Source organism: Engraulis encrasicolus, chromosome 5 (genome assembly GCF_034702125.1).
Source record: "Engraulis encrasicolus isolate BLACKSEA-1 chromosome 5, IST_EnEncr_1.0, whole genome shotgun sequence".
NCBI classification, from domain to species: Eukaryota; Metazoa; Chordata; class Actinopteri; order Clupeiformes; family Engraulidae; genus Engraulis; species Engraulis encrasicolus.
In genome coordinates, this window is record NC_085861.1 from 47,402,472 (window position 1) to 47,427,924 (window position 25,453).

Here is a 25,453-nt window from a genome sequence, read left to right on the forward strand (position 1 = left end):
CTTCAAGGAGTGAGCATGCCTCTGACTCTCTCTCTCTCTCTCTCTCTCTCTCTCTCTCTCTCTCTCTCTCTCTCTCTCTCTCTCTCTCTCTGGCTCTCTCTCTCTGGCTCTCTCTCTCTGGCTCTCTCTCTCTCTCTCTCTCTCTCTCTCTCTCTCTCTCTCTCTGTCTGTCTCTCTCTCTCTCTCTCTCTGTCTCTCTCTCTCTCTCTCTCTCTCTCTCTCTCTCTCTCTCTCTCTCTCTCTCTCTCTCTCTCTCTCTCTCTCTCTCTCTCTCTCTCTGGCTCTGGGTACAGATTGTGAATGAGGCAGCAAAGTACAGGTACCGCTCCGGTAACCTTTTTGACTGTGGGAACCTGACCATCCGTGCCCCGTGGGGTTGCGTGGGCCACGGATCCCTCTACCACTCCCAGAGCCCTGAAGCCTTCTTTGCCCACTGCCCTGGTATCAAGGTATGTATGGCCTATGTCTCTCTCTGGAGTAGTCTACATGCCTTTTGAAACGTGATGGCAAGTGTTGTACTGAAAGTCAAACTGTAATACTGCTTTGGTGATGGTAAAATGAATACTATGAATACTGGTACACTTATTGTGTCTCGTGTAAATTTTAATAAAGGGTCAGGGGTTTTTAATAACAGTGACTTTTGGAACACCATTTTCTAGGGATGCTGTTAAAGTTGTTACATAAAAACAACAACCCAGAAACTAGCAGATGACTGCAGCAGATATTTACCTGAACACGAGACCCAATCTCCCACCCACCCCAAACCATCTTCACTTAGCTGTGGCAAATGTAATGCCCCATGAACCTTGCAATGCTCCCTGCTTCTGTGTTCACTTTCCCTGCAAGGCAACTGATTCGGATGGCTGATCTTTGTGCCGCTGTTATTAAGTTGACATTTGGCGTAAGCCCACATGCTCCACGCAGCCAAGCAACATTAATGTCCCCCACCTGTCTACACTCACTCCCTCACTCTCGATCTCTATCTCTATCTCCATCTTTATCTCTCTCTCTCTCTTACACACAAAACAGGAATATTGTTTGTCGAGGATAAGCACAGCCTGGTGCTGTGAAACTGGAGAGGGCTGCAGTTGCTTGTAGTCGACTCCACAGTCAAAAAAACAGGCTGCCATGTCCAAGACCTATGTCCCTGTGTCCAGTGTAGTTTTAAGTTTTGCCGTTGACTTATGGAGTTTCCAATAACATCTTTTTGAAATGTAGCATTATTAACCTTTTATATCAACTATGTCAGGTGGATCACAGCGTTTGATTGATTCTAATAGTAGTTCAGCTTATCGTCCCCGACTCTGGTGAAGACGTCGAAACGTTGATCGGAATGCACTGAAAAAAGAAATAACAAAAAATAGACATCCGTGTTGCACCAGATTCTTTTTTCCTTTTTACTTATGATCTAACACAACTTGGAACGATATGTAGACATGATGACTTACTTGTTATGCTTGTTTCAATTTGTTTGGCTTTATGATGCTTTGTGATTTATTTCTTCACTTAAATACAGGGGTGATAGTATTCAGGCTCCATGCCTGATTTCAGGCTTGACAGAGTTTACAAAAATAAAAACATTGATAATAATTAGCCATTATGTTATTCTTATCTCAGAAAGTGTTACAGGTTCAGGGTTTTCTTCTACTATCAGGCTTGAATAATGGTCATACACAGGCTATTAAATGTTTGAATAATGTGTCAAAATAGGCCTACGTTACGTCACTATGCAGTATCTTGTCGTCGTCGTTGGAGCAGGGAAAAAAGTTCAGGCTCAGGATTTTTTTTCACTATTTGTAAATACAATACATTCTGGATGCATGTGCAGCAGCTTCTGCAGACGTCGGCAGTAAATTTTAGTCTTGGCACAAAACTCCCTTTCCTGTCTGTTCTTTCTCCCAATTCCCAGAGAACAGGAACATAAACAAGTCCTTGTGTTGTCTCGTAGACTTCATAAGCATGCAGTTCCCAAATGACAGTGTAAAATGTGAAGTAACATGGCATGCAAATACAGTAATGGGCTGGATCTCAAATGGCGCACTTGTGCACTTCGGGCACTATGTTTCAGTGCGTAACTAATACGGCATACGCACTGAAACCTGAACACTAAAGTGCCCAAGTGCGCTATTTGAGATTCAGCCATAGTCATTGCCACCATATTGGCATGAAGTCCCGTAGACCAGTGTTTCCCAAACGTTACCATGACAAGCCCCCCCCCCATATTCTGGTAGATTCCAGTCAAGGCCCCTTTTATGTGGGTTATGCCACACTATTTTTCTGTGCACCTCCTTTCACAACCATGGTCTAGGCCTGTTGGACAGTCTCCCAAATAATGACGATAATAGTATAATGTTCAGAGATGCAATAGATTGTGCTGTTCTTAAATCAAGCCTTTTGAAGTGGTCCCTCGAATGAAAAAGGTTCCCTACCCCTGATGTAAAACCCCTGATGTCTTATTTGTGTAAGTTGTATATGTCTAATTTTTTTTTCTCCTCCTCAGATTGTGAACTGAAAGCAGCAGCATTTGTGACATTCACAAGCGTGTAAAATATGTCTCATATTTGTTGCAATGTGAGCATGTTAAAAAATGTCTAATGTCTATTTTGTGTGTGTCCTTCCCGCAGATTGTGGTCCCCAGGGGCCCTGTACAAGCTAAGGGCCTCCTGCTGTCCTGCATTGCAGACCAAAACCCCTGCATCTTCTTTGAGCCCAAGATCCTCTACAGAGCTGCCGGTAGGTGGTGCAGCGCTTTATTTGTTTTGCCACTTATGTTTTAACCCATTTTAGCCTAAACCCCTTTTGGGAAAAGGTGCCCTCTCCCTATTAAAACCTAAACATCTCAGCCTCTGAAACACGAAATAAGTTGCATTTAGAAGCTAGAACCTTCATTTTGCGCGAGACTGAGTTCATTCAGCTGTAACATACCCACACATTTAATAAAACAGCTAAAATCTCAAGAACCTGAATGCAGCGTATATGTCACTCCAGGACATAATGGGTTAATTTGCCATGCTTTTGTAGTTCGAGTCTGTCTTGGTGTTGGTTTGCCACACTACCCTAGCCACACTAGACCCACATTCAGCAGCAAGCAAATTTACAACTTGATTCGATTGGGGTCTAGTGAGAAGCACATTTTTGGCTTATTTTTTGTCTACTCCACAGAACGCAGCTGAATGTTCCCTAGTCATGTTCAATGGATTGTACACCAGTACTGGTTGTTGTATCTCCATGGTGACCAAATAAATGATTGACCCCTGCCATATATTTAAACAACAGCAAAAAAAAAAAAAAGAAATGTTATGTACAAGACATTATGACCTGTAATATGCACCCTATGTGCAGATATCACACCAGATATCATATGTCCAGATACCACCACCATGTTAAAAGGCCATAACATCCTGTATAGTACTGGCCTGTTAAGTGAGCGGGGTCCCCAGAGTGTCAGTCTTCTTGGCAGACCAGCATCTCTAGCTTGGCCAGCCTCTCCGCATGGAGGTTACTCCGTACTCTGTGGTGTGTTTACTTGTGAGAGGGTTTTTTGGTGTCTGAGCCCACTATAGCCACAAGTGGGACAATCTTGGAGCACATTTTGATGGATTGGCTGGATAGAGGGTGCTTAAGGCGATCTCGCCAGTGAAGGAGAAGAGAGAGTGAAGGAGAGGGACAGAAAGGAGGAGAATTGCTACAGTAAGAGCAGAAGCACATGAGCAGACCTTTGTTCTCCTTGGAAGCTCCTGTTGTGCATGTGGATGGTGGTAATGGTGATTGTGGTCCATGGTCAATGCATGCTGTGAGGTTTTTTTTTGACAGGGCTTTGACTTTAGATGTTAACCAAAGGATCTGAAAAAACTCTGAACTTAATAGAAAAGTTAAGAGGAGAGTCTTTTTGAGTGACCTCTGCGCCTCCTTTGTTAGCTTTTTACAGCACATCTACTAAACAGCCCCACTGTTTGACAAATGCTGTTACGTAGTATCTCTTTGATATGTTATCGTCCACCTCCCGCCAGCAACAGAACTGCACCGTGGCCTGGGTTGAGTTGAAAACTAAATGATGACTTATGTTCTCCGACCGCTGGAGATCAAAATCTCCCTACATGTTGATGATTATTTATTTGGGTCAAAGAAAAAAAAAAGTTCCATCCACAAGAGTTGATTTGTTTTCCGCATTTGCGAACCTGATCCTGGGGTACTGTAACGACGCGCCAAAAGGGTCTACCGCGTGGTGCGCTTTTAAAACGTCTCTGACATGTCATTTAGGTGTGCGTGCGCGTGCGCGTGCGTGTGTGTGCGTGTTCTCTTTCTTTCTCTTTTTGCTGAGAGCAAATTTGCCAAACAGACGGGCAAATAGATTCAGCCATGGTGGCTGTTTTTCCTCGGTTCTTTCGTTCTTAGTCACCCATCAGCTCCCTTCGCTCAGACAAATTTATCCAAGGCTAGCCCCCTATTAGAGGTCCCCCCTACCCCGCTCGCCCCGGCTGCCAGTTGGGTCTGATCCCTGGCTAAAAGAGCCGTGGGCCTCATCTCTCTTTGCAGGGCTTGTGGGCCTCAGGCCTGGGATTACATCTTTCGCTCCAAATGGCAGTCTTGATTGTTTTGATCCTGCAAAAGCAGTAAATGACCGTTGGGGAGGGCTCAAGGTGTGTGTGCGTGTATGTGTGCGCCTGTGTGTGTATGTGTGTGCATGGAAATGAGTTAATGTTTGTGGTTCGGTGGAGTGTTTGTGTGTTTGTGCGTGCGTGCGTGCGTGTGTCCATCCTGCCAAACAGATGGCTAGGTATTTCAAAGCCTTGCGCTTTCCACCGTCATTCTACTAGGGCTGTTATGACACACATTTAATGGTTTCGTATGTACATTGGTTTTGGGGTTATAGTTTCACTTTGGTGCAATGTTTAGTAGATCAGTTAAAACTAACAACCAAAGCCTTGGTTTAGCTCAGGCTAGGTCGGCAACAGAGGAACATGGAGTCACACTGTTATCACCCACTATGCGGTTAAAACCTCACCTTTTAAACAAGCTGTAACATGTTTCAGTGGCTCCATCACATAATGTTCTGTGATTCTACAAAAAAACATCAAACATTTTTTGTAGGCCAGTATTCTACGCCAACATTATGAAAATAGGTCTGGCAATGAGTTAACATGGCAGTTTCAGTTCCCAACATTTCAACTGTTGTTGGGTTTAGTGTCTTACAAGGAAGTCACAAGCATGCGATTAAAAACAAAAATGTATTGCACCAGTAATGTCTTAACTGTTGATCTGCATTTTTTTCAGGTCAGGGTTTGTGTTTAGGTCGGTCATTACGCCTGTCAGTGAATTATGCTGTAGCTGGGCATAGTGACACAGTTGGCTTAGGGATCTGTACACTAAATCAAATTGCAAACAAGGCGAGTTTCACTTCTCAACCCCCCAGCTCATTTCCTGAATCTGTCTACTGTTCTATCTGATCAAGTCTAAAACAGAAACACACCAAAAAAAGTGAATTCGGGGGGAAAAAACTTGAAGGGTGTTTTTGGGTGAGTGTTTATCAGACACGATCAGCTGATCATCGCCTTGCCTCCCTCATCCAAAATGACATGCTGATCTTCTGTGGGACAACCCTGTAAGGCCAGCTGACACATCAATGCCTTCTATGGGGTCTCTTTAGCTGGACTCCTGGGTCCGTGCATAGCCCCTTACCCGGCACTTGGATGTTGTAATAGTCACTGGAAACAACTGAACTACCATAGTTAGTAATACATCAATATGACGGGGCCTAACGTAATACATTACGACTTTGTCATTGCCATTCTGATAACAGCTAATTCATAACAGGGGTAGTGTCTTAAGGGATGTTCATGCAGTTGATTTATGCCAAGTTACAAATTATACCAAACTATCTAAACTCAAACCGGGCCTTTGGGCATTTTTTTCTTTTGTATCTTTGACCACAGCAATAAATCGATAGCCTTTTTTAATGTCAAAACAGGCGTGATGGAAAACTGTAAACTCTGTTGCGCAGAGGTTGCTTTTAAGTCAAATCCCTTCTGATGTCAGGGCTGACTGTTTGTTTGAGGACTGAGGCATTTTCTGTGCGGCCATTGACCGCTCAGTGTGGCTAACCATGGAGAAATGGGACAAAAAACAGCAAATTAAGATGTCTTCCTCATGTCAACAACACATGCTGCGTTCAGAAAATATGTCATAATTTTTTTCATGCAATTGAGCTCATTACAGAAAGACGCCTACTGACAAGCAACATGTTTCCACAGTGAGATGGATCATGACTTACTACTGTATGTTCACAACAAGGAAAACTCACAGTACCTATTGTTTGCCCTTACTTATGGTTTACCCTTCATATACACTGTGTGAGGAATTATTAGGAAAACATGTTTTTTGACCATATTGTCTTTTTTATGCATATTTTCCAACAGGAATCTATATGAACATGAAAACCTATTGGATTTAAGCATTCCAGACCATACATATTTGTATAAAAAGATAGGGGTGTGGTCGAAGGTGCCCAACACCTTATATCAGGTCTGCATAATTATTAGGCAACTTTGTTTTCTTCTGGGAAAATGTGCCACAAAATAGATCTAACAAACTCTAGAAGACTTCAAAATTGTCAGACAGACAGGGTGGATGAGCCTGGAACTCTGGAACTCATCTGAGTGTGCACATTACTGATCTAGCCATAGGCTCATCTACCTGGTCCATTAACAGTCACTTTCACTAGTTCATAAAACTATTGAAAAACCTGTCACCAGAATGGCGTTTCCGCAATCAAAACAATGCCATTTGGTGTGATGGCAACCATCACACGTATTGAATGACTCGTGAAAGAGGAGGTTGTCGTCTTCAAAATAAGACCACATCGACTTACTGTGAAACATTGTGTGTGTGGGGGGGGGGGGGGGGGGGGGGGGGTGTCTTCTCACACGGGCCTTTTTTGGGGGGGGGGGGGGTGTATTCACGCAGCGTAAATGCAAAACGGCAAAACAATGATTACAGTATGACATTGGCGCATGGAGAAACTATAGGCCTGGGCCTACATTTCAGCCATTTATATTTTGAGAAATAAGGCTACATAAGATTTTACCCATGACATGTATAATAGTAGTACATTGTCATTGTCAAAAAATGCAGTACAGTGAATCATTTTTGTTTACAACACAGTTTCATTCGTCCCTCATGCAGGGGTCTATGTAATGAAAACAATAATAAAACAAAATAGGAGCAGAGATAAGAATTTAAGAGCACTGTGAAATTGTTAACGCATAGACAAAAAGGGTCTTAGAGGGTAGGCTATGCCTTTTCCCCCACACATTCTACATGAGGGGTGCTGGTCTTAGGGACAGTTTTTCCAAATTCCTCCCATTAAAAGGGCTGAACAACATATTACACATTTATGTCTATATTCACGTTCATTACACATTAATTTCTTTATGCAGCCCGATGTCTCCTCTGCTGTGTCAATGAAGGCCTGTCACCTAACTCATTACAACTGTAAAATAAAGCCTAGGGAGTGTTAGTAAACTCATCCCAACTGTCCCTTTTTTACATTTCTCCCAAACCCAAGTTAACTACAACAACTTTACTAGGCTTTTGATCCCTGTCTTTCGAGCACTTGTGTTTTTCTCTATAGGGTGTGTTTACTCCAGGAAGAAAATGCGAAGGAAATCGTAATTAAAATCGTTTTTTAACAAAAACGGAAATCGTTTTAAAAAAAAAAAAACAAAAACAAAAAAATTTTTTTTTTTTTTTTTTTTACATTTTCGTAAACTATGGCCACCATAGTTTCCTCAATGTATGGGAAACACTGGTTGATTATTTGTGTAAGTACCAGTTAGCCATGAATGACTAGCTTCCGTCTAAATAAGTAACAGTATTCCGTACATCTGATTTACCTTAAAATGCTGCATTATCAATGGTTTCATGCAATTACAATGTTGGTGTGTTTGTTGTCAAACTATCCCTTCAAAACAGAGTTTGAATGACAACACGGTAAAGATAACTTTGAAAGCAACATGCATGCTAACCTTGTTGCAACAAGCTACATTGCAGCCAAGAACAGCACTTCCGTACGCGGTTGCTTGCTATGTTATTTTTACCGTGTTATATTCACTTAAACTCTTCATGGAAGGAATAACAATTAGTTTAGCACTTCATAAACACATACACATTAGATCGTGCATGAAAACCATTGGTAGTGCACCGTTTTAATTTAATGAAGTTGTACGGAGTACTGTTACTTATTTGGTCAGATGTGTTGAATACTTACATATTTGATTAAATCAATCAACCCATACATTAACCACCGCAAATCTAGTTGGTGTTATTTTGAAGACGACAACCTCCTCTTTCAAATGAGCTATACAATAGGTGTGATGGCTGTCATCACACTGAAAAGTTTGTTTTAATCGCGAAAACAGCATTCTGCGAGGAGGCGCCGTACGGAACATTGTGCGTTGCTTCTAGAATACAAGATTCTTTCTTTATTCATGTTTCACAGTCCAGGTGGTTAAAATGCCAAACAAAAGCCGTTTTAAATACAATAGGTACATCTAATGGCCATATTAACAGCTAGCCTAGCAACTATCAGCCAAACCCATTCAAACTCTACAGGATATTAGCGAATCCTGTTTTAGGAGCTAGCTATGCCACACTACAAACGAACAAAGAGTGCTACTACCACACCACAAACGAATATCCTTTTCATGATGAAGGCCTTTTATGGATAGTTTTAATTGATTTTTTGGGAGTTGTAGGCTACTACTGAAATAGAACACCGTTTCTCTATCAAGTAAACTCCAGTGATTTTGTGCCAAGTCAAACACATCTTGTGTTTCCTTTTCCTTATTCAAACCAAAGAAACTCGACACAGAAGAACAATCTCTCGGGGTTTGAATGCATTGGCCACGGTGTAGTACGGGGGCGTTGCCTGATGACACGAGTGGATGGAAAATGAATTCCCTTGCGCATGGTCATTGGTCAGTGGGTGGGATACTATTTACGTACTCCGCAAAATCCGGAAACTCTGAAAATGTGCTGAAAGAGGATATCCGGTTGTCAGTGTTCAGTTTGTGGCTAAATTAACTGCAGCTGTTGGTCAGCAGTAATTGCTGGGAGTAATTAAGGACAGCTGACAAACATTCACGCTGTCCTATGACCTGTTCCACACTCCGACGCTCTCGGAAGTGGCATTGCATGCTTCCCTGATGCTTCCATTACTAACCGTAGAAGAAGAATAAAATTTCCGTACTCCCCTCGCCTTCATTTCGTACTACGCTGTTATGAGGTCAGTAAGCCCTCCTGTCTCTACTCTCCTTGATTCAAACCTCCGTTGTAGGGTAGAAGAATAGAACACCTCTGACCTATCAGGGCCAAGTACTCTCTGCACTGCTGCAAGCACATTGACCAATCACAGTCCAAGAGCATAGCGTCAGCTCATGGACATTTCAGCCTGGGAGAACCATGTGTACCGCAGCCAGGGGTTGTTTTATCGCTGCACAGGGGGGCGTGGTGGCTACTTTTCTGTATTGCACCTCAGTTGAGGTGCCACTGTAAACCCCTCTTTACTTTGTGAGCACATGTAATGTGACACTGATGGCTTTGTAACAGTGCATTAGATGGATATGACCAACATTTCAAGACAGCCACACCCATCTGGAGTACTTCAATAGTCTTTTCAGAGTTTGTTAGATTTCTTTTGTGGCCCATTTTCCCATAGGAAAACAAAGTTGCCTAATAATTATGCACTATAATTATGACCTGATATAGGGTATTGGGCTTGTCCGATCACACCATCTCTTATTATACATATGCATGATCTGGAATGCTTAAATCCAGTATGTGTTCATGTCCATAAAGGCTGGTTGCAGACAATATGTATAAAATGGTCAAAAAACTTGTTTGCCTAATAATTCTGCACACAGTGTAGCTTTATTGTAAGTAACAATAACTGATAAATTAATAGTTAGTCAACACTTGACTTCCTAATCTTGTTATGGGCCTCCCAACAGGTGTCCTTTGGATTTGTCACTTTGCATCATTGGTAAAACCGTCTTTTTGTGTTCATTGGAGTTGGACTGTTTATGGGTATCTTGTTTGAAGAGCTCCTTTGCATTTGCTGCCTTTTTTGTTATTAGTTCTTTTATAGCTGTTTTCTTGTACCAGTTTTGATTGTAGTGCATTGAATGTCTAGCTCCAGAATGATCTTCAGCTATGAGAAGGGATCCATTTTACACACACACACACGCACGCACGCACGCACGCACGCACGCGCGCGCGCGCGCGCGCGCGCACACACACACACAGAGAGGGCCCATCCGTTAGTACAATGTAATGAGTACCCAATTCTAGGCCCCTCATTTCTCTGAGCCTGGGACAACTGACCCCTTTGTCCCCCTCCTGTTGGCTTACCCGCACACACGTGCGGTCTAAAGATCGACGGAGCAGACGCTACACTGGGCAGGTATTTCCTTGCCGCATTAATGGATGGAGCGCAGACTCCTGAGAGTGAACAGTGGATTTTGAGGCTTTTCTATTTTATGTTTTTGGCCTTCCTATTAAAATTTATCACACCAGCCCCAACTGTGTGTCTCCACACAGACTTTTAGGGAAAAAAGCGGGGTCTGGTCCTTGTTAGTGTGGTATTCACACTGGGAAATGGCCACCGTTGGAAAACTGAAAATGTCTCCTCCTTCCTCAGCTGATGGAGCAGGATTTATTTACTGTTTCAGAAGCATATGGCCACCCTGGCAAAGCCAGCACGCTGCCGTATTGCCGTGCTGGGATGGGGGACCGCACAAGCTAATTTGGAGACCATAGACCAGCCTAAGGAGGATGAAATGAGCTAATTTATCATGCACCAGGCAGGGGTCCATGTTAAATGTGATTCAGAGCGGAAGGTTGGAACCAGGGGAGGAGTATGTTAAGGAGAGCTGCTGACTTGATGATGCAGCACTATCAGGGTGACAGAGGGTCAAGAAACCTACTTTACTGGTTTCTGAACAAACTACATAATTGCGTATCGTGTAGAGACACTCGTGCCTGAGAAGAGTCAGATACAGCAAAAAAGGTACAAGATTGTGTTTTGCGTGTGTCCGCGCGTTTGGGTACCCGTGCATGCATGTACACAATCTTCCCTCACACTCATCCCCCTTGCTGCATTTGTGACCGTTATAGGGTGGATTCTATCATTAAGAGGATGATGTCTTCCATGCCTTACCCGTCTTTGAAGCCATAGTGTTACATCAGGCTTTGTTTATGGAACCTGTAAGACACCCATATTGAATGCAGTTCATCCATTATCCCGGATGCTTTCAGCCTTTCGTGTGATTTTAGTACTTTGTAATTGCTGTTTATTTAGTGATCCACAAACCCTCATGTTTCTCTGACATATACAGTGGTGCTCATATGTTTACATACCCCAGCAGAATATACGCTTTCTTGGCAATTTCTCACAAAATATGAAGGATTACACAAAACCTTTTTTTTCACTCATTGCTAGTGACTGGCTTAAGATATTTATTAGCAATCTTCTGTGTTTACTCTTTCAAAAGCATGATCACAACCCAAACTACCCAAATTACCCTGTTCAAAAGTTTACATACCCTAGTTTCTGATGCTGAATATGGCCCTGTTTAACACTGCCCCCCTCTTGACCCGTACATCTTGGCATGATCTCCTGAATTTTCTGCTAATACACATGTGGTCTATTTGGTTCTCTGTGTTGTGGTCGGGGGATCTCCATGTGGCCTTGTGAATCCTTTTATGGGGGAAGGTACTGCCTCCGATAAACATTTGGTTAAGTGAGCAGAAGTCTGCAAATCGTTGTCCATTTTCATTCATCTGCCCCAATCCATGTACACCCATGATGTCTTCATAGCCTGTGTTGTCGGTTCCAATCTTCTCATTGAAATCGCCCATAAGAATGGTGATATCTTTTCCTTTTAGTCGATCTAGCACGTATTGTAGTTGTTCGTAGAATTCGTCTTTCTTTTCCTCTTCCGCATCGTTTGTTGGGGCATAGCATTGGATGATGTTCAGTTTGATGTTTTCCTTCTTGGTGACAAACTTGGCCGTGATGATTCGTGGCCTTACTGGTTCCCACCCTATGAGAGCACGCTGTGCCTGTGGAGCAAGCATCAGCGCCACCCCTTCTGTGTGTGGTGCACCGTCTTCGGTATGGCCAGAGTACAACACCGTCTCTCCTGATGTCAGTCGTAGCTACCCTGTCTGCAGCCACCTTGTCTCACACAGCCCCAGAAGAGAGATGTTGTAAGTTCTCATCTCCTGTGCTACCTGTGCTGTTTTCCCTGTTTCGTACATGGTCCTGACCTTCCATGTAGCGATGTTGATGTGTTTCTTGGGCGTTAGAAGGGGGGTCAGCCTTGCAGCTTCCTCTCGGCTTTCACTGCTCCGCGTCATAAACCTCCTATGTGGAAGCCCCTCCTCACCCAAGCCGTGTTGATGCTTCTGTAACTTACTTTTTGACGGGCAGGGTTGTTGACCCTACGCCAACCCATTTAACCTCTGGGCGAGGTGGTCCAATGCATCTCACCTCTACCCTTTGACCTGTCCAGCATGGGAGGCCCTACTAGGTGCTTGTGCACCCGCTGGTATAGCTCTCTGGGTCACGGAGGCACTACATTTTCAGGGAAGAACCCTGACACCCCTGCCATAATAAAATCGACAGTCGGCAACCCTATACTTAGCCAACCTGCATGCTGTTAATCGTATTCAGTGCTTTTAAAATGGTATGGCTCTCACAAACATTCCTTTTTTAAAATTTGACTTTTATGGCTCTCTCCACCAAAAAGGTTCCTGACTCCTGACTCTGGTCAAAGCTCTGTTATCTGACCAGCCATTGAGGTTTCCATCTCCACCTCTCCTGGTGTTTTTCAAACCCTGAGGTTAACCAAGATGTCAGTGTTTTCAGTGTGAAGCCGCAAAACAAAACTTCTGAATGGCAATTGTGGTGGGGTTGTGAAAGACCAACCCAACATGATGCTATTGCTATTGTTGACATTTTTCAACCTATGCCAACAAGTGGAGGCTCGAAACAAAGGCATGATGAAGGTGAACGTGAAATGCACAAGATCATTGTTATGCGAGACAAAAGTAATTGTCTTTGGTTTTTTGATGGAATACTGTTTGATGGTGGGCATTAGAGAGGGCAGTGGACGAGAGCCTGTTACCCTGATGAGACCTGGCACTAACTGGTAATGGTGGTGGAGGAGGTGTAAAATGTCAGTATGCTCCTTGTAGCAGAGAGCAGAGTTGTAAAGAAATGTGTTTGCGTCCCATTGGCCGTAGGAAATGCATGAATGGATGACGTTGAGTGGAGGAGACCCCCACCACTGAAAGCTGTGATGGTTGGTGTCATGATACCGTGACCGTAAAACCCTTTTACCTATGATTGATGGATGGATTGATTGTTAAACAGGAAAGTGTTAAAGGGGTATGCCACTATTTTGGGGGTTAATACAGTTAAAATCGTTGGCCATGGTTTATATAGGTGGTAAAGTGTCTTATTTTTCATGTAAGCCGTTGTCTTGCTTTAAGACAAGTTAAAAGAGGGAGCATGTCGCTAAGCTAGTGAAAGTCAATGGATCCGTGTAGCATGTAGCAATGCTACATGGATGCATTGACTTTCACTAGCTTAGCGACATACTCCCTCTTTTAACTTGTCTTAAAGCAAGACAACGCTTCACATGAAAAATAAGACACTTTACCACCTTCATAAACCCCAGCCAACGATTTTAACTGTATTAACCCCCAAAATAGTGGCATACCCCTTTAACCAAAGTCTGATGAAGAGCGACTAGCTCGAAAGCACTCACTTGAAAAGAAAAAAAAAAGCATCAAAGGAGCAGTGTGCGGACATTCATCTTAATTTTCACAGTAAACAGGAAAGTGAGAAATCTACCTTAAAAAAATGGTGGTGGACAGAGGTTATGGATAGAGCATGGGGTGGAGGTGGGGTTGGCAATGAGATGCATCAGTTGATTGGCTTAGCACACTCCCGACAGCTCTGAGCATCATTGGCCAGTTGTGCAGCTTTGATAAACCCGACGAAAACACACACACACACACACACACACACCTCGGCAAAAGCAAAGTGCATCCCCAACACGCTGACTAAACGCAGCTCTAATTTGAGCATGTACAGTGCCGTACAACCACCAACCTTGATTTTTAGCAACCAATTTTAAGGATGACCATGGATGTATTTGGATGTATTTTTTTGTGCAGTTTTCCCTTTTTTTCTGTGGAGTCGATGCGTCTTTCTTTCTTTCTTTCTTTCTTTCTTTCTTTCTTTCTTTCTTTCTTTCTTTCTTTCTTTCTTTCTTTCTTTCTTTCTTTCTTTCTTTCTTTCTTTCTTTCCCTTTGTGTACTCACAAGGACATAGGGGTAGAAAATGGTCTGAATGTCTGGGAGCGGGACAAGGGGAAGGCAAAGCCTCTGACCCATGATCTTAACTAATGTGGCCAGTCACCACAGTCGCCCATGCATGGCCATGTGATTACACAGTTGCACGCTGGACCAGACATCAACTTGACTCCCCCTACACGCACACACACACACACACACACACACAGACAGACACACACACACACACACACACACACACACACACACACACACACACACACACACACACACACACACACACACACACACACACACACACAGACACATCCCCACGAACCGTTATAAAAGCTTCATTGATTCAAGATGGATGTTGTCATCAAATCTCCACACACTTCCTTGCAAATGCAGTTCCTTAGTTCCCATGAGAGCACTATTTAACTGGTTTTATTTTGTAATGATGGTTTAAAAAAAATGCTCTGAAATGTTCCCTGTCTTTCTCCCCCACTCTTTCAGTGTCCATGTCTGTCTGTGATTTTTATTGTGTTGCTGTCGACAGGATGTGCTCAACGGAAATCAGGTGTGGTACAGAGATTGGTGTGGTTAAAATGATTTACCCTTGTGCGAGCCCAGTGTATTTCCCATTGGAGGAGCTGAGTAGCACTCTTTGGCAGACAGCAAGAGACATTTGTAGAGCTGAACGATGTGGAGTGACGGATGGTTCAAAAATATATAAACTAGACGAAAGTTACCAGCATGTTTGTCTTCCTTCCTTTTCCTCAGCGGACACTTGTTGAAAACAATGCTCATAAAAAACCACACATCTCATTTAAAGAGCCACTGAGACAAACATGGCCTTTGATTATTGACCAAGGGCAGTAATCGGGTGACTGCATTTGCTTTGTGCACTGGTACAGTTAACATTTTTAAATGTGAGAGAATATCGACCTTTGTGTGCCGGGACAGGTGAGTTTCTGTGCTTGGCTGACCCTTGGACTTGATTTAGTGAGGGACGCGCGATACCACTTTTTTAGAAAACCGATATGATTACAAGTACATTAATTTCTGTACTTGCCGATACGAGTACTGATACTTTTACCCCCAACATACATTGAAACTAAATGCATAGCCTTGTTTTTTCCACCTGGGATGTGTGCTTTATTGTCCATTCCATTTAGATTTAAATGTTTGTAAAAGTTGTGTTATTTTCAGCAGTATTGGTGCCTGGTATCGGCAAGTGTTTTATGAGTATGATGAGCAAGTGTCAGTTTCACTCTTGAAATTTGCAGGGCATGATATACAGATATGATGATAACTATATGATAAGTAGTATGTGATAAGGAAGGTACACTGATGAGACTTAGATCAGTGATTTTTGGTCAGAAATACCGCTCAGAAAACTGTTGTCATTGTAAAAAAGAAAGAAGACGAACCTAATGTTTGGTGTCAAATTGTAGCCAACAAAATTTCAGGAAAAGTCACCAAGTTTCATAGTCGTAGTGTAAAGGGGGGTTTAGAGTCGCGCGTTCGCGGGGGTTCTGCACAGAGAATGAGCCACAGCGCCCCCCTGTGCAGCGACAAAACGACCCCTGGCTGCAGTACACGCATGTTTCTCCCAGGCTGAAATGTCCGTGAGCTGAGCTATGCTTGAAGACGGTGATTGGTCAATGCGCTTACGGCAGTCCGGGGGGGAACTCAGCCCTGATAGGTCAGTTGTGTTCTATTCTTCTACCCTACCGCGGAGGTTTGAAGGAAAACGAAAAACACGATGCAGATGACTTGGCAGGAAATCACTGGAGTTTACTTGACAGGGAGAAGAGAAACTGTTTTTTATTTCAGTAGTACAACTTCCAAAAAATCAATTAGAAATATCCATAAAAGGCCATCATGGAAATGATATGTTTGTAGTGTGGTAGTAGCAAAGAAGCCTCTTTGTTCTTTTGTAGTGTGGCAGCTAGCTCATTAAAAAAGGGTTCGCTAATGTCCTGTAGAGTTTGAATGGGTTTGGCTGACAGTTGCTAAGCTAGCTGTTAATTAGATAGGCTATCTATTGTATTTAAAAATGGCTTTTGTTTCATTTAACCACCTCAACTGTAAAACATGAATAAAGAGAGACTCTTGTATGCTATCATCCATGTCTAATTACGCCACAACTTTTTAAATTAATAGCAAGAAGCCTCTTTGTTGATACAGTATATAGTACAAGTAGTGTGGCTAGCTAGCTTCTAAAACAGGGTTCGCTAATGTCCTGTAGAGTTTGAATGGGTTTGGCTGACAGTTGCTAAGCTAGCTTTTAATATGGCCATTAGATGTATTGTATTTAAAACGGCTTTTGTTTGGCATTTTAACCACCTGAACTGTAAAACATGAATAAAGAGAGAATCTTGTATGCTATCATTCATGTCTAATTACGCCACAACTTTTTAAATTAATAGCAAGAAGCCTCTTTGTTAGTGGTAGAATTACGTTTCAGGTGGCTAGTCAACTAGCTTTGAGTTTGTAATGACTGATTTAGCTGGCTAGCTACTACTAGGCCCCAGGTGTGAATGGCCATTCATGCTGTCTATTGTCTTTTAAAATGGCGTTTGTCTTGCATTTAATCTCATGTAGTACTTGACCAAAAATAAACTGATGTTGTACCATCTAATTATGCCCCAACTTTTAGAAGTAGGCTACTAGTGGAATATTACGTTTTACATAGCCAGCTGATTAGCTTTGTGATTCATTCTAGGGACTGGGCTCAACTGAATGAGTTAGTTCGCCCCCTGTTGTCACGGAGGTGAATTGACGTCATTAAAATCTCCTCCTCCCTCCCCCCTTGCCCCACTCTTGAATTTTCGGCGGGAAAAAAAACACCACGCCCTTTCGCACGCATTCGCATGTAGGTCGACTATGAGGCAATACCCCCCGCTGACAGTACGTCTATGCTTTACCCCGCAATCGGCACCGCGTGACTATGCATCAGCCTTAAGTCGTTAAGGAATTATTCAACATCAAAGTTGGTGCGTGCATCCGGTATGGATAGGGTTAAGTCAGAGCCAGACAAGACCTTTTCTCCTCTCTCTGCAAAAAGCAACTGTGTGTTTGGCAACAATTTGTTGCATGTTTTGGAAGCACAAATGCAGAATATCTTGTTGGCAAGTGTTTAACGCGTGCAGATTGAACAAGACCACGGCTGAACCTTGTGTATGCGAATTACAACTTGGTCTGTCTTCATGGAAGACCTAGACCGCTTTTAAAGCATGTGAAACTGGATGGACTGTCGACAAGTTTCTTCTGCTCCAATTCAGGATGTGTTCCATCGGGCTGGACATCCTTGTTTTCCCCTTTACCTTACAAGCAATAGTTCCCCGCTTCAGGCTTGTGAGAATGTATGCTGCAGTTGTAGGTTTTGTTTAAGACATTAGGTGATCCTTAGTATACAGGAAAGGGCCCGTGGAATGTGCCAAAGCATTTCACTGCTGGAGAAGTGCTGTTTGCTAGACTGAGGATGTTCTCAAAGAAGCTCGAATGTTCAATCTATTTGCCCATCTCATCAATCATACAGAGGGGAACTGAGGTTTTGGGTCAGGATGGGGGCATGGGAGAGCCCTAGGGAGGCATGAAGAAGGACACAGCTGAGCGGGGGGCAGTGTTTAGTTAGGGGGTGTTAGAAGGCTCATGATGAGGTCAAGGGGGCTTTTGTTAAAACACGGCTAAGAACCACTGAGATAGAAGCAACATGGGTAGCCACTAAGGAGTTGGTGTGCTTGGATGTGTTTGAGCAATGCCATTGGTGTCTGTTAATTAAGTTGTCTGTTTTTTTGTTGTCACACTGTGAAAAAAGTTGGCCTCCTATCTCTTTCTGAATTCTGTTTTTTGACTGTTGTTTTCTTCTTGTTCTTCTCCTAGTGGACCAAGTCCCCACGGAATCCTACACCATCCCCCTATCGCAAGCCGATGTTCTGCTGGAAGGAAGTGACGTCACGCTGGTCGCCTGGGGAACACAGGTGAGTGCTATGGAAAAGGGAGCGGGTGCTATGGTGTGTATGCATGTGTGTATGCATGTGTGTGGTTGTGTGGAAGGGTTGAGCAGTGAGCAGTGAGCTGTGACTCAGCTGTGAGTGAAATCTGTGTCTACTGATATTTAAGCTTCCTGGAGAGCCTGTGGATTAATGTTCAATTTGGCCAAAGACGAGGTCTCTCAGCAGGCTGTGGAGTGGGAACGGGGGAGAGAGAGGGGTGGGCTTATGGCGGGTAGGATGAGGTGAAGTACAATCTGAAGACGAGTCTCGGCTTTAGTTGATGATGTGTCTGTCAGGCAACACACATGTGTGCCTTTGTCTGTCTGCGTGAGTGTGTGTGTGTGTGCGTATGCAGGTCTGGATGCAGTGCACTCAGACACACAGATATAGACTTCAGCGCCAATGTCATTGTCTTCTTGTACTCTTGCCTTGCTAGTAAAGGAGGTGTCGGGATTGGCGTGTCCTTGGTCCACCCTCACCTCCCTGCAACCCCTCTCCGCTGATCCACCTCTCTCCCTCCCACCCTGCCACCTTCCTCCTGCCTTTTCTTTGCCGGGAGGATTAGGGGCCCAATAGCTCGCCGGGAAGTCATTGCTTGCATAAAAGCCCAGCGTCTGGCCTCCTACAGGCTCATCCAGGCCAGGAGAAAAGGCTCCATCATTGGCCTTCGCCTGAAGTGCTGAGAAGGGAGATGGGCTCAGTGAGGGAGCTGAAAGAAGGGGAAATGAAAGCGTCATTTATTCACACATCACGCACGCGCACACACACACAAACACACACACACACACTGACTTTTTCACACTGACCTTCATTGATGAAAGCGAGAGAGCATGGTCAGAGGAGAAAACGGGGGTGTAATGGAGTGTGTTTTGTGTCATTTATTCACACACAGTGGACACACACACACACACACACACACACACACACACAAACCGATTTCCTTTCACACTGACCTTCATTGATGAACTGCAAACATGGTTAAAAACTCTTTGTCCGTTCATTGTCTATGTAGTCACAACAGGGAAGGAACTGACAAGTGTTGAAAGTGTGAATGCGTGCGTGTGTCGTGCCGGTGTGTGTGTGTGCGGGCAAGAGAGCGGGAATGGTGGGTAAAGGGAAAGCGTGTCTAATTACTGTAGTAAAGGCCGCTAATGGCTCCTAATTTACGCAGACAGCACATGTCGTCTAGCTGCTGAGCTATCCGTGGGAAATGCTATTGGCGCTCACCACTCCATTTTGTGCCCGTTGCTTTCCTGTCACACAAGAGTGGTTTGCATTTTGCTGTGTTGTTGGCCAGTGTTTTAGTCAGTGTTTTGTCTCCCTAGCCCTCTTTTCCCTCTCCAACATATCCACATGCCTTTTGTAAGATGACTCGTCTTCCTGACGCTTTGAACTTGTGCCACCACAGTCTACAACAAAACCCCTTGGTGCCAGTAACGGTGGTACAGCTAGTCATTGCACACAGCAAAGCATCAAAGTTGTGCCTTTGATGTAGTTCTGTGTTACTTGAGTATGCGTGTGTGTGTGTGCGTGCGTGCATGCTTTCATGTTCTTGCGGGTTTGCAAGTTAATATAACCCACATGTACCCTCTCTTGCATCATCACGTCAACATGGGTAGCCCTGTACCAGATTGTGTTTATTATTATTTGTCGTTATGTTGCACGCCTCAGTGAATGACTCAGCGTCACGCGGCCATGCTGTCAAATGTCAAAATGCTGCCATTACTTAACGCATCCACACTTCAAAAGCTTTTGTGGTGAAGTGCCGTACGTTGCACGCAATAGCTCGGGGGCAGTGGCAACAACCGTGCCATCAGATGCAGACAGTGGCTGGTGGGCGTTATCACATTATTAGAATAGCGGAGTCGGCCAGCCAGCCAGTGGGCCATGCCGATCTGTTTCAGACATGGCCGTCCATCGAGTAATAAGCACCCACAGGCACGTTGTCTGTGGGTACAATGGAGACAGCTGGCCAGCCTTGAGATTTGAGGCCTGTTTCATGTGTGTTTATTAAAGGCTTGTGATTTTTTAAAATATATCCTCCTCCCGCTAACTTAGCCTCTTAGACTTAGACCTCACCCCTACATATGTCTGTGCACGCATGCATGCATGAGCATACACAAAGATGCGCACGTGCACGCTCGCACGCAGTGCACGCAGGCAAATGCAAATGCATATGGGGGCGCAGAATGGTGGGCAGGTGCTGACACCTCTTCTGTTTGTCCGTCTCGTGTGACACGCAGGTCCATGTGATGAGGGAGGTTGCTGAAATGGCCCAGGAGAAGCTGGGAGTGTCCTGTGAACTCATTGACCTGCAGACCATCCTCCCCTGGGACACGGAGACCGTCTGCAAGGTAAGGAGCCCTTCTTAAACTTGCACAGGAACTGTGTGTCTGTGTCTGTGTCTGTGTCTGTGTGTGTGTGTCTGTGTCTGTGTCTCTGTGTCTCTATGTCTCTGTGTCTCTGTGTCTCTGTGTCTCTGTGTCTCTGTGTCTGTGTGTGATCGCCTCAGGATCAGTTAAGCATCACACTTTTTCTTTTGTTTTATTGACGGGCAGTGAAGCAGTGGCAGGAAATGAGTGGTAGAGAGATAGACAGAAAGAGCGAGTGATGGGGTGCAGTTGGGAAATGACCTTGGCCGGATATGAACCTGTGTGCCCGTAGGCACTTTGCCCAGATATGGTTTGGTGCATTAGTGCAGTGGTTCTCATCCTTTTTTGAGCCAAGGCACACCTTTTCGAGGACAAAATGCCAAGGCACACCACCAATTGTTGATATAGGCAATAGGGTTTTATGTAAGGGTTAACGTTCGGCGAGAAGGTCGCTACCGTGGAATAGCAGCACGACAGAGAGAATCTTTAGACTCTTGTTCTCTCTGAAGTGCTGCTATTCCACAAAGCGACCGACTCGCCGAAAGTTAACCCGCTTATTATATGGATATACTTAAATGATTCACACATGGCGGGGGCATTTCTTTAGGCCTATTTAATGTTAAGATTGTTGCTGCGCAAAACAAAACAGTGTCGTTGTGGAACACCGCTAGGCAACAGCTAGGTAGCCAGGACAACAGGTGTTGTCCATCACAGCAGCTGATTAGAGTCTTGTTGAAAAGTCGCTTTAGCAGTGAAAAGTCTTGTTGCCATTGACAGCGGTCTGTTATAGACCAACCCGTCCGTTATCGAAAAATAACAGACGTGCGAACGTTGGGGAGCCCCGTTGAAATGAATGGAGCATTCGACCGATGACGTCACAACCATATAATAATTTCAGGTAACATTTACAATGTACGGTCATTCTGTAATTTTCCACGGCACACCAGATGATCTCTCATGGCACACACTAGTGTTCCCCGGCACAGTGGTTGAAAAACACTGCATTAGTGCAGTGCGCCGCAGCACCCTCAGTACAGTGAAGTCTCTATTATACCCAAGGACCTGCTGCAGGAGAAAGCACATACCCGCCCGAGCATCGGCCACGAAATGCTGGCTTCACTCCTCACAAACTGGACCGTGCACACGCTCGCCCCTGTAATGTCACCATGACTTACAGCTTTGTTCTCTCGTTAAAACGTGTATTAACGACCAAGGAAGAAATGATTCCGGCTTTGGTTTCGCAGGACTTCTGTCTGTCCTCCTTTTCCCCCTGGCTGCAGATACGGTGGGCTGGGAATAAAGGGGAAAAAAAAATGCATAAGTGACTTTTTCCGCCCCCTTTTCCACTTCCATCACAAGTACGTTCAGCGAGAAAGCGAGGGGATATGCTTGGGATCCCTAAATTCGTTTTCCGTCACCCTGGAAGGCGAGATTTATGTAAGCATTGGTTTGGTATGGCACCTCCTATCCAGAGAGCTCGCCTTTTCTCAGCCGGCCTGTTAGTCCCTCCGAGTCATGTCCAGCATGATGGGTAGTGATCTTGGAAGACGAAATCTTCCTATATGCTGTTTCTCCTTTTTATATTATTATTTTTGTCTCTGAGCTCTGTGGCCGAGGTGCTTAACTTAAGACTTTATTTTTTGGTGTGTGTGTGTGTGTGTGTGTGTGTGTGTGTGTGTGTGTGTGTGTGTGTGTGTGTGTGTGTGTGTGTGTTGTGTGTGTGTGTGTGTGTGTGTGTGTGTGTGTGTGTGTGTGTGTGTGTGTGTGTGTGTGTGTGTGTGTGTGTGTGTGTGTGTGTGTGTGTGTGTGTGTGTGTGTGTGTGTGAGAGATGCCTTGGCAAATACATGTATGTAACAGTGAGCTATATATGATGATTATTTTATGTGTGTTACGTCTTGTGGGCAATGTCTTTATTTATGTATGTGTGTATGCTACTTGACACCTTAATTTCCCCCTGGGATCAATAAACGATACTCTACTCTACTCTACTCTACTCTACTCTACTCTAACTATAAACAAAGTGATGATTTTTTTGTGTGTGTTGCTGATTTTTGTGGGGCCGGAGTCGGAATGGGTTGGTTAGTGTTGGATCACTAACAGTGACCTTCATATTGCCATTCTGACTTCTTTTATTTTATGCTGGGGCTTTTTTGCGGTTACAAAACTTGCAATGTTTGAGTAATGTTTTTTCTTTGTCTTTTCCTCGTTACTGGGCCAGTGTGTGTGGTGCCTGACCTTTCTGAGCGGCCTTAACGGGGCTTCCTCGACCGCCATGCCCCGCGCTCTAACTGACAGTTACAGGCCCAGAAATGAAACGGCGGCAGCAAGGTAGTAATTTAATAGCGAAGCCCCAATGGGGAAGCGTGGCAGATTGGTGTATTTGTTTTGGCGCGACGCGAGGCAGGTCCTGAGGAGCGAGTGAAAAGCTTGGCCCGTCTTTGCCGTTCACTTCCAGGAGGGGTAACTTTGTCTCTCCAAACAAACAGGCTGTTATATAAAACTCTCGCCCTGTAAAACCAGCCCTATGAAATGCTATATTGTGTGTGTGTGTGTGCGCGTGTGTTCGTGTGTGTGTGTTCGTATGTGCATTTGCATGTGTGCATGAACACACGCAAGTCTGACTGACATTTCAGTCCATTATTGCCTATACATTAAACGTGGTCATAAACCTCATTTCCACTCATCACTACAGCATTCCCGGCGCTTTTCACAACCAATCATGAAGCCTTTACACATCGTCTGTAGCCAAGTACACACACAGCACCATGCTGGCAGTGCTGTGTTGACTAGCCATAACTAGCTACTAATTGGGTGGTGTCAAACGAGAGCACCATAACACTTTTTAGTAAGGGGGTGGGGATGGGTGATGGGGTGATTAATCCTTTGCACTAGTTAAAGATCCAAAAATAGAGACATGCATGATGAAATATGAAAAGCCTGTTAGTGCTTGTTTGTCAACAGATGTCTGAATGATCAGGGAATGATGTAAATGGAGTATAAAAGATGTAAACGGAAAAAAATAGCCCGTCTGTGGTTGCCACCCCAGTGCTCTGGCATCACTGTGTGTGTGTGTGTGTGTGTGTGTGTGTGTGTGTGTGTGTGTGTGTGTGTGTGTGTGTGTGTGTGTTTTGGTGTTGTGTGTGTGTGTGTGTGTGTTTTGGTGTGTGTGTGTGTGTGTTTTGGTGTGTGTGTGTGTGTGTTTTGGTGTGTGTGTGTGTGTGTTTTGGTGTGTGTGTGTTTTGGTGTGTGTGTGTTTTGGTTGTTCGCTTCATCTTTAGGAGACCTAGCGTTCTTCTGGCCACCATCTGTATGGTTACATGCCCCTTTCGTCAGTGACCGCAAGCCAAAAAAAAAGAAGCCCCAACCAGCTTCAGAACAGCCATCAATGCAAAACACATTTGATTCGTTCATCTAGATTCAAGTGGTTTTTCTGGTCAAAATGAAGTCTCCCCTCTCCTTATTAGATCCCCACACCGCATGTGACCCAGCATTACAGAGACTCATATGCCACGGTGCCGACCAGCCAAACTACACTTTAAAAAAAAAAACTAAAAAAAACTCTGCGCTCTGAAGTCGGGGGTAGACCACTCCGAACATGACCTGCCTCCCTCCCCAAAAATGGGGGTTGTGGACTATCCCTTGAGTCACTTTTTCCATTTATCATCAGTTGTGTTACATGCACATGTCCATTGCTGTTATATCAAATGTACGACATGTAAGTAAAGTCCTGTATTTATATTGTTTTTTTATGCTAATTAAGCTTTCCCTTGAATACATGCAGCCAAATAAAGGGTAATAAAGGGTTTATTCAACCACTAATGCCCCAAAGTCGTAATGAAGTCTCTTTCCTTCTCAAGGATTATCAGAGGCTGTGAACTCTATGCTGTCATAGTCATTCATAGTCAGCTTATAGAATTTGGTGATGTTTTGGGAAGTTCAAGTTAGCCAGCAGCAGTTGTCCGTATAGAGCAGATAGGGTATTTTGCCAATATGAGGCCCCTTAATGGTTGTTCAGTGCATAGCATAGTGCATATGTGCGTGCATACGTCAGTGCATACATACGTATGTGCATGTGAATGACTGAACTGTCTGAAAAACAGACAGTTTCCGTTTCAGTGAACTTGTTACCTTTTCATGGCCTACAATTTTCAAGATTTTTTTCATGTCCACTTTAGCTTTTTCCCCTCTGTTTGTGCGTGTGCATGTGTGTCTGGATGTGTGTATGTGTGTTGTCATGGATACAGGTAGGGCAGTGGTCCGCCACCGCTGGCCCTGGGCTAGGCTGTAGTGTTATGAGTAATGAGGCAATGGAAGTCACTTCATCTGGATACTGTACACACATCTAGGCCTGCTGGGAGAGCAAAGACAGACAGGGGTTGCTTTGATCAAAACAAGTTGGTTGTTCAGGAGAGACAAAACTGATTAAAACTTGTAAAGAGAACAAAGGCACTGACGCACAGTGCACAACAAACGCTCTGAATGGCCCACGATCCGAGTCTTAGCATTGATTACAGCCATGGAGTGGCAAACAAATGGTCAATCTTTTTTTCTTTCATCTCTCCTCCCTCAGGGGAAACACGAAAAACGTTGTTTTGCTAGGGTTTGCACAGCGTGAGCAGTAATGTATTTCAGGTCATTGTTTTTCCCCCTTGTAAACGGCGCATAGAAACGGCCTAGCCATATCATGCCAAGTAAAGCAAAGCACTGTAGCGCAC

General features: G+C 44.2%; 1 protein-coding gene across 1 annotated transcript in view; it reads left to right on the forward strand.

Annotated features, from left to right (window-relative positions):
* Window positions 1-25,453, forward strand: part of bckdhb (branched chain keto acid dehydrogenase E1 subunit beta) — a 113,948-nt gene that overhangs the window by 16,245 nt on the left and 72,250 nt on the right. Inside the window, exons 5-8 of the mRNA XM_063199600.1 lie at window positions 294-449; window positions 2,625-2,733; window positions 18,253-18,350; window positions 20,609-20,719. Of these exons, the coding sequence (XP_063055670.1) occupies window positions 294-449; window positions 2,625-2,733; window positions 18,253-18,350; window positions 20,609-20,719 (474 nt within the window). The remainder of the gene's footprint in view (window positions 1-293; window positions 450-2,624; window positions 2,734-18,252; window positions 18,351-20,608; window positions 20,720-25,453) is intronic.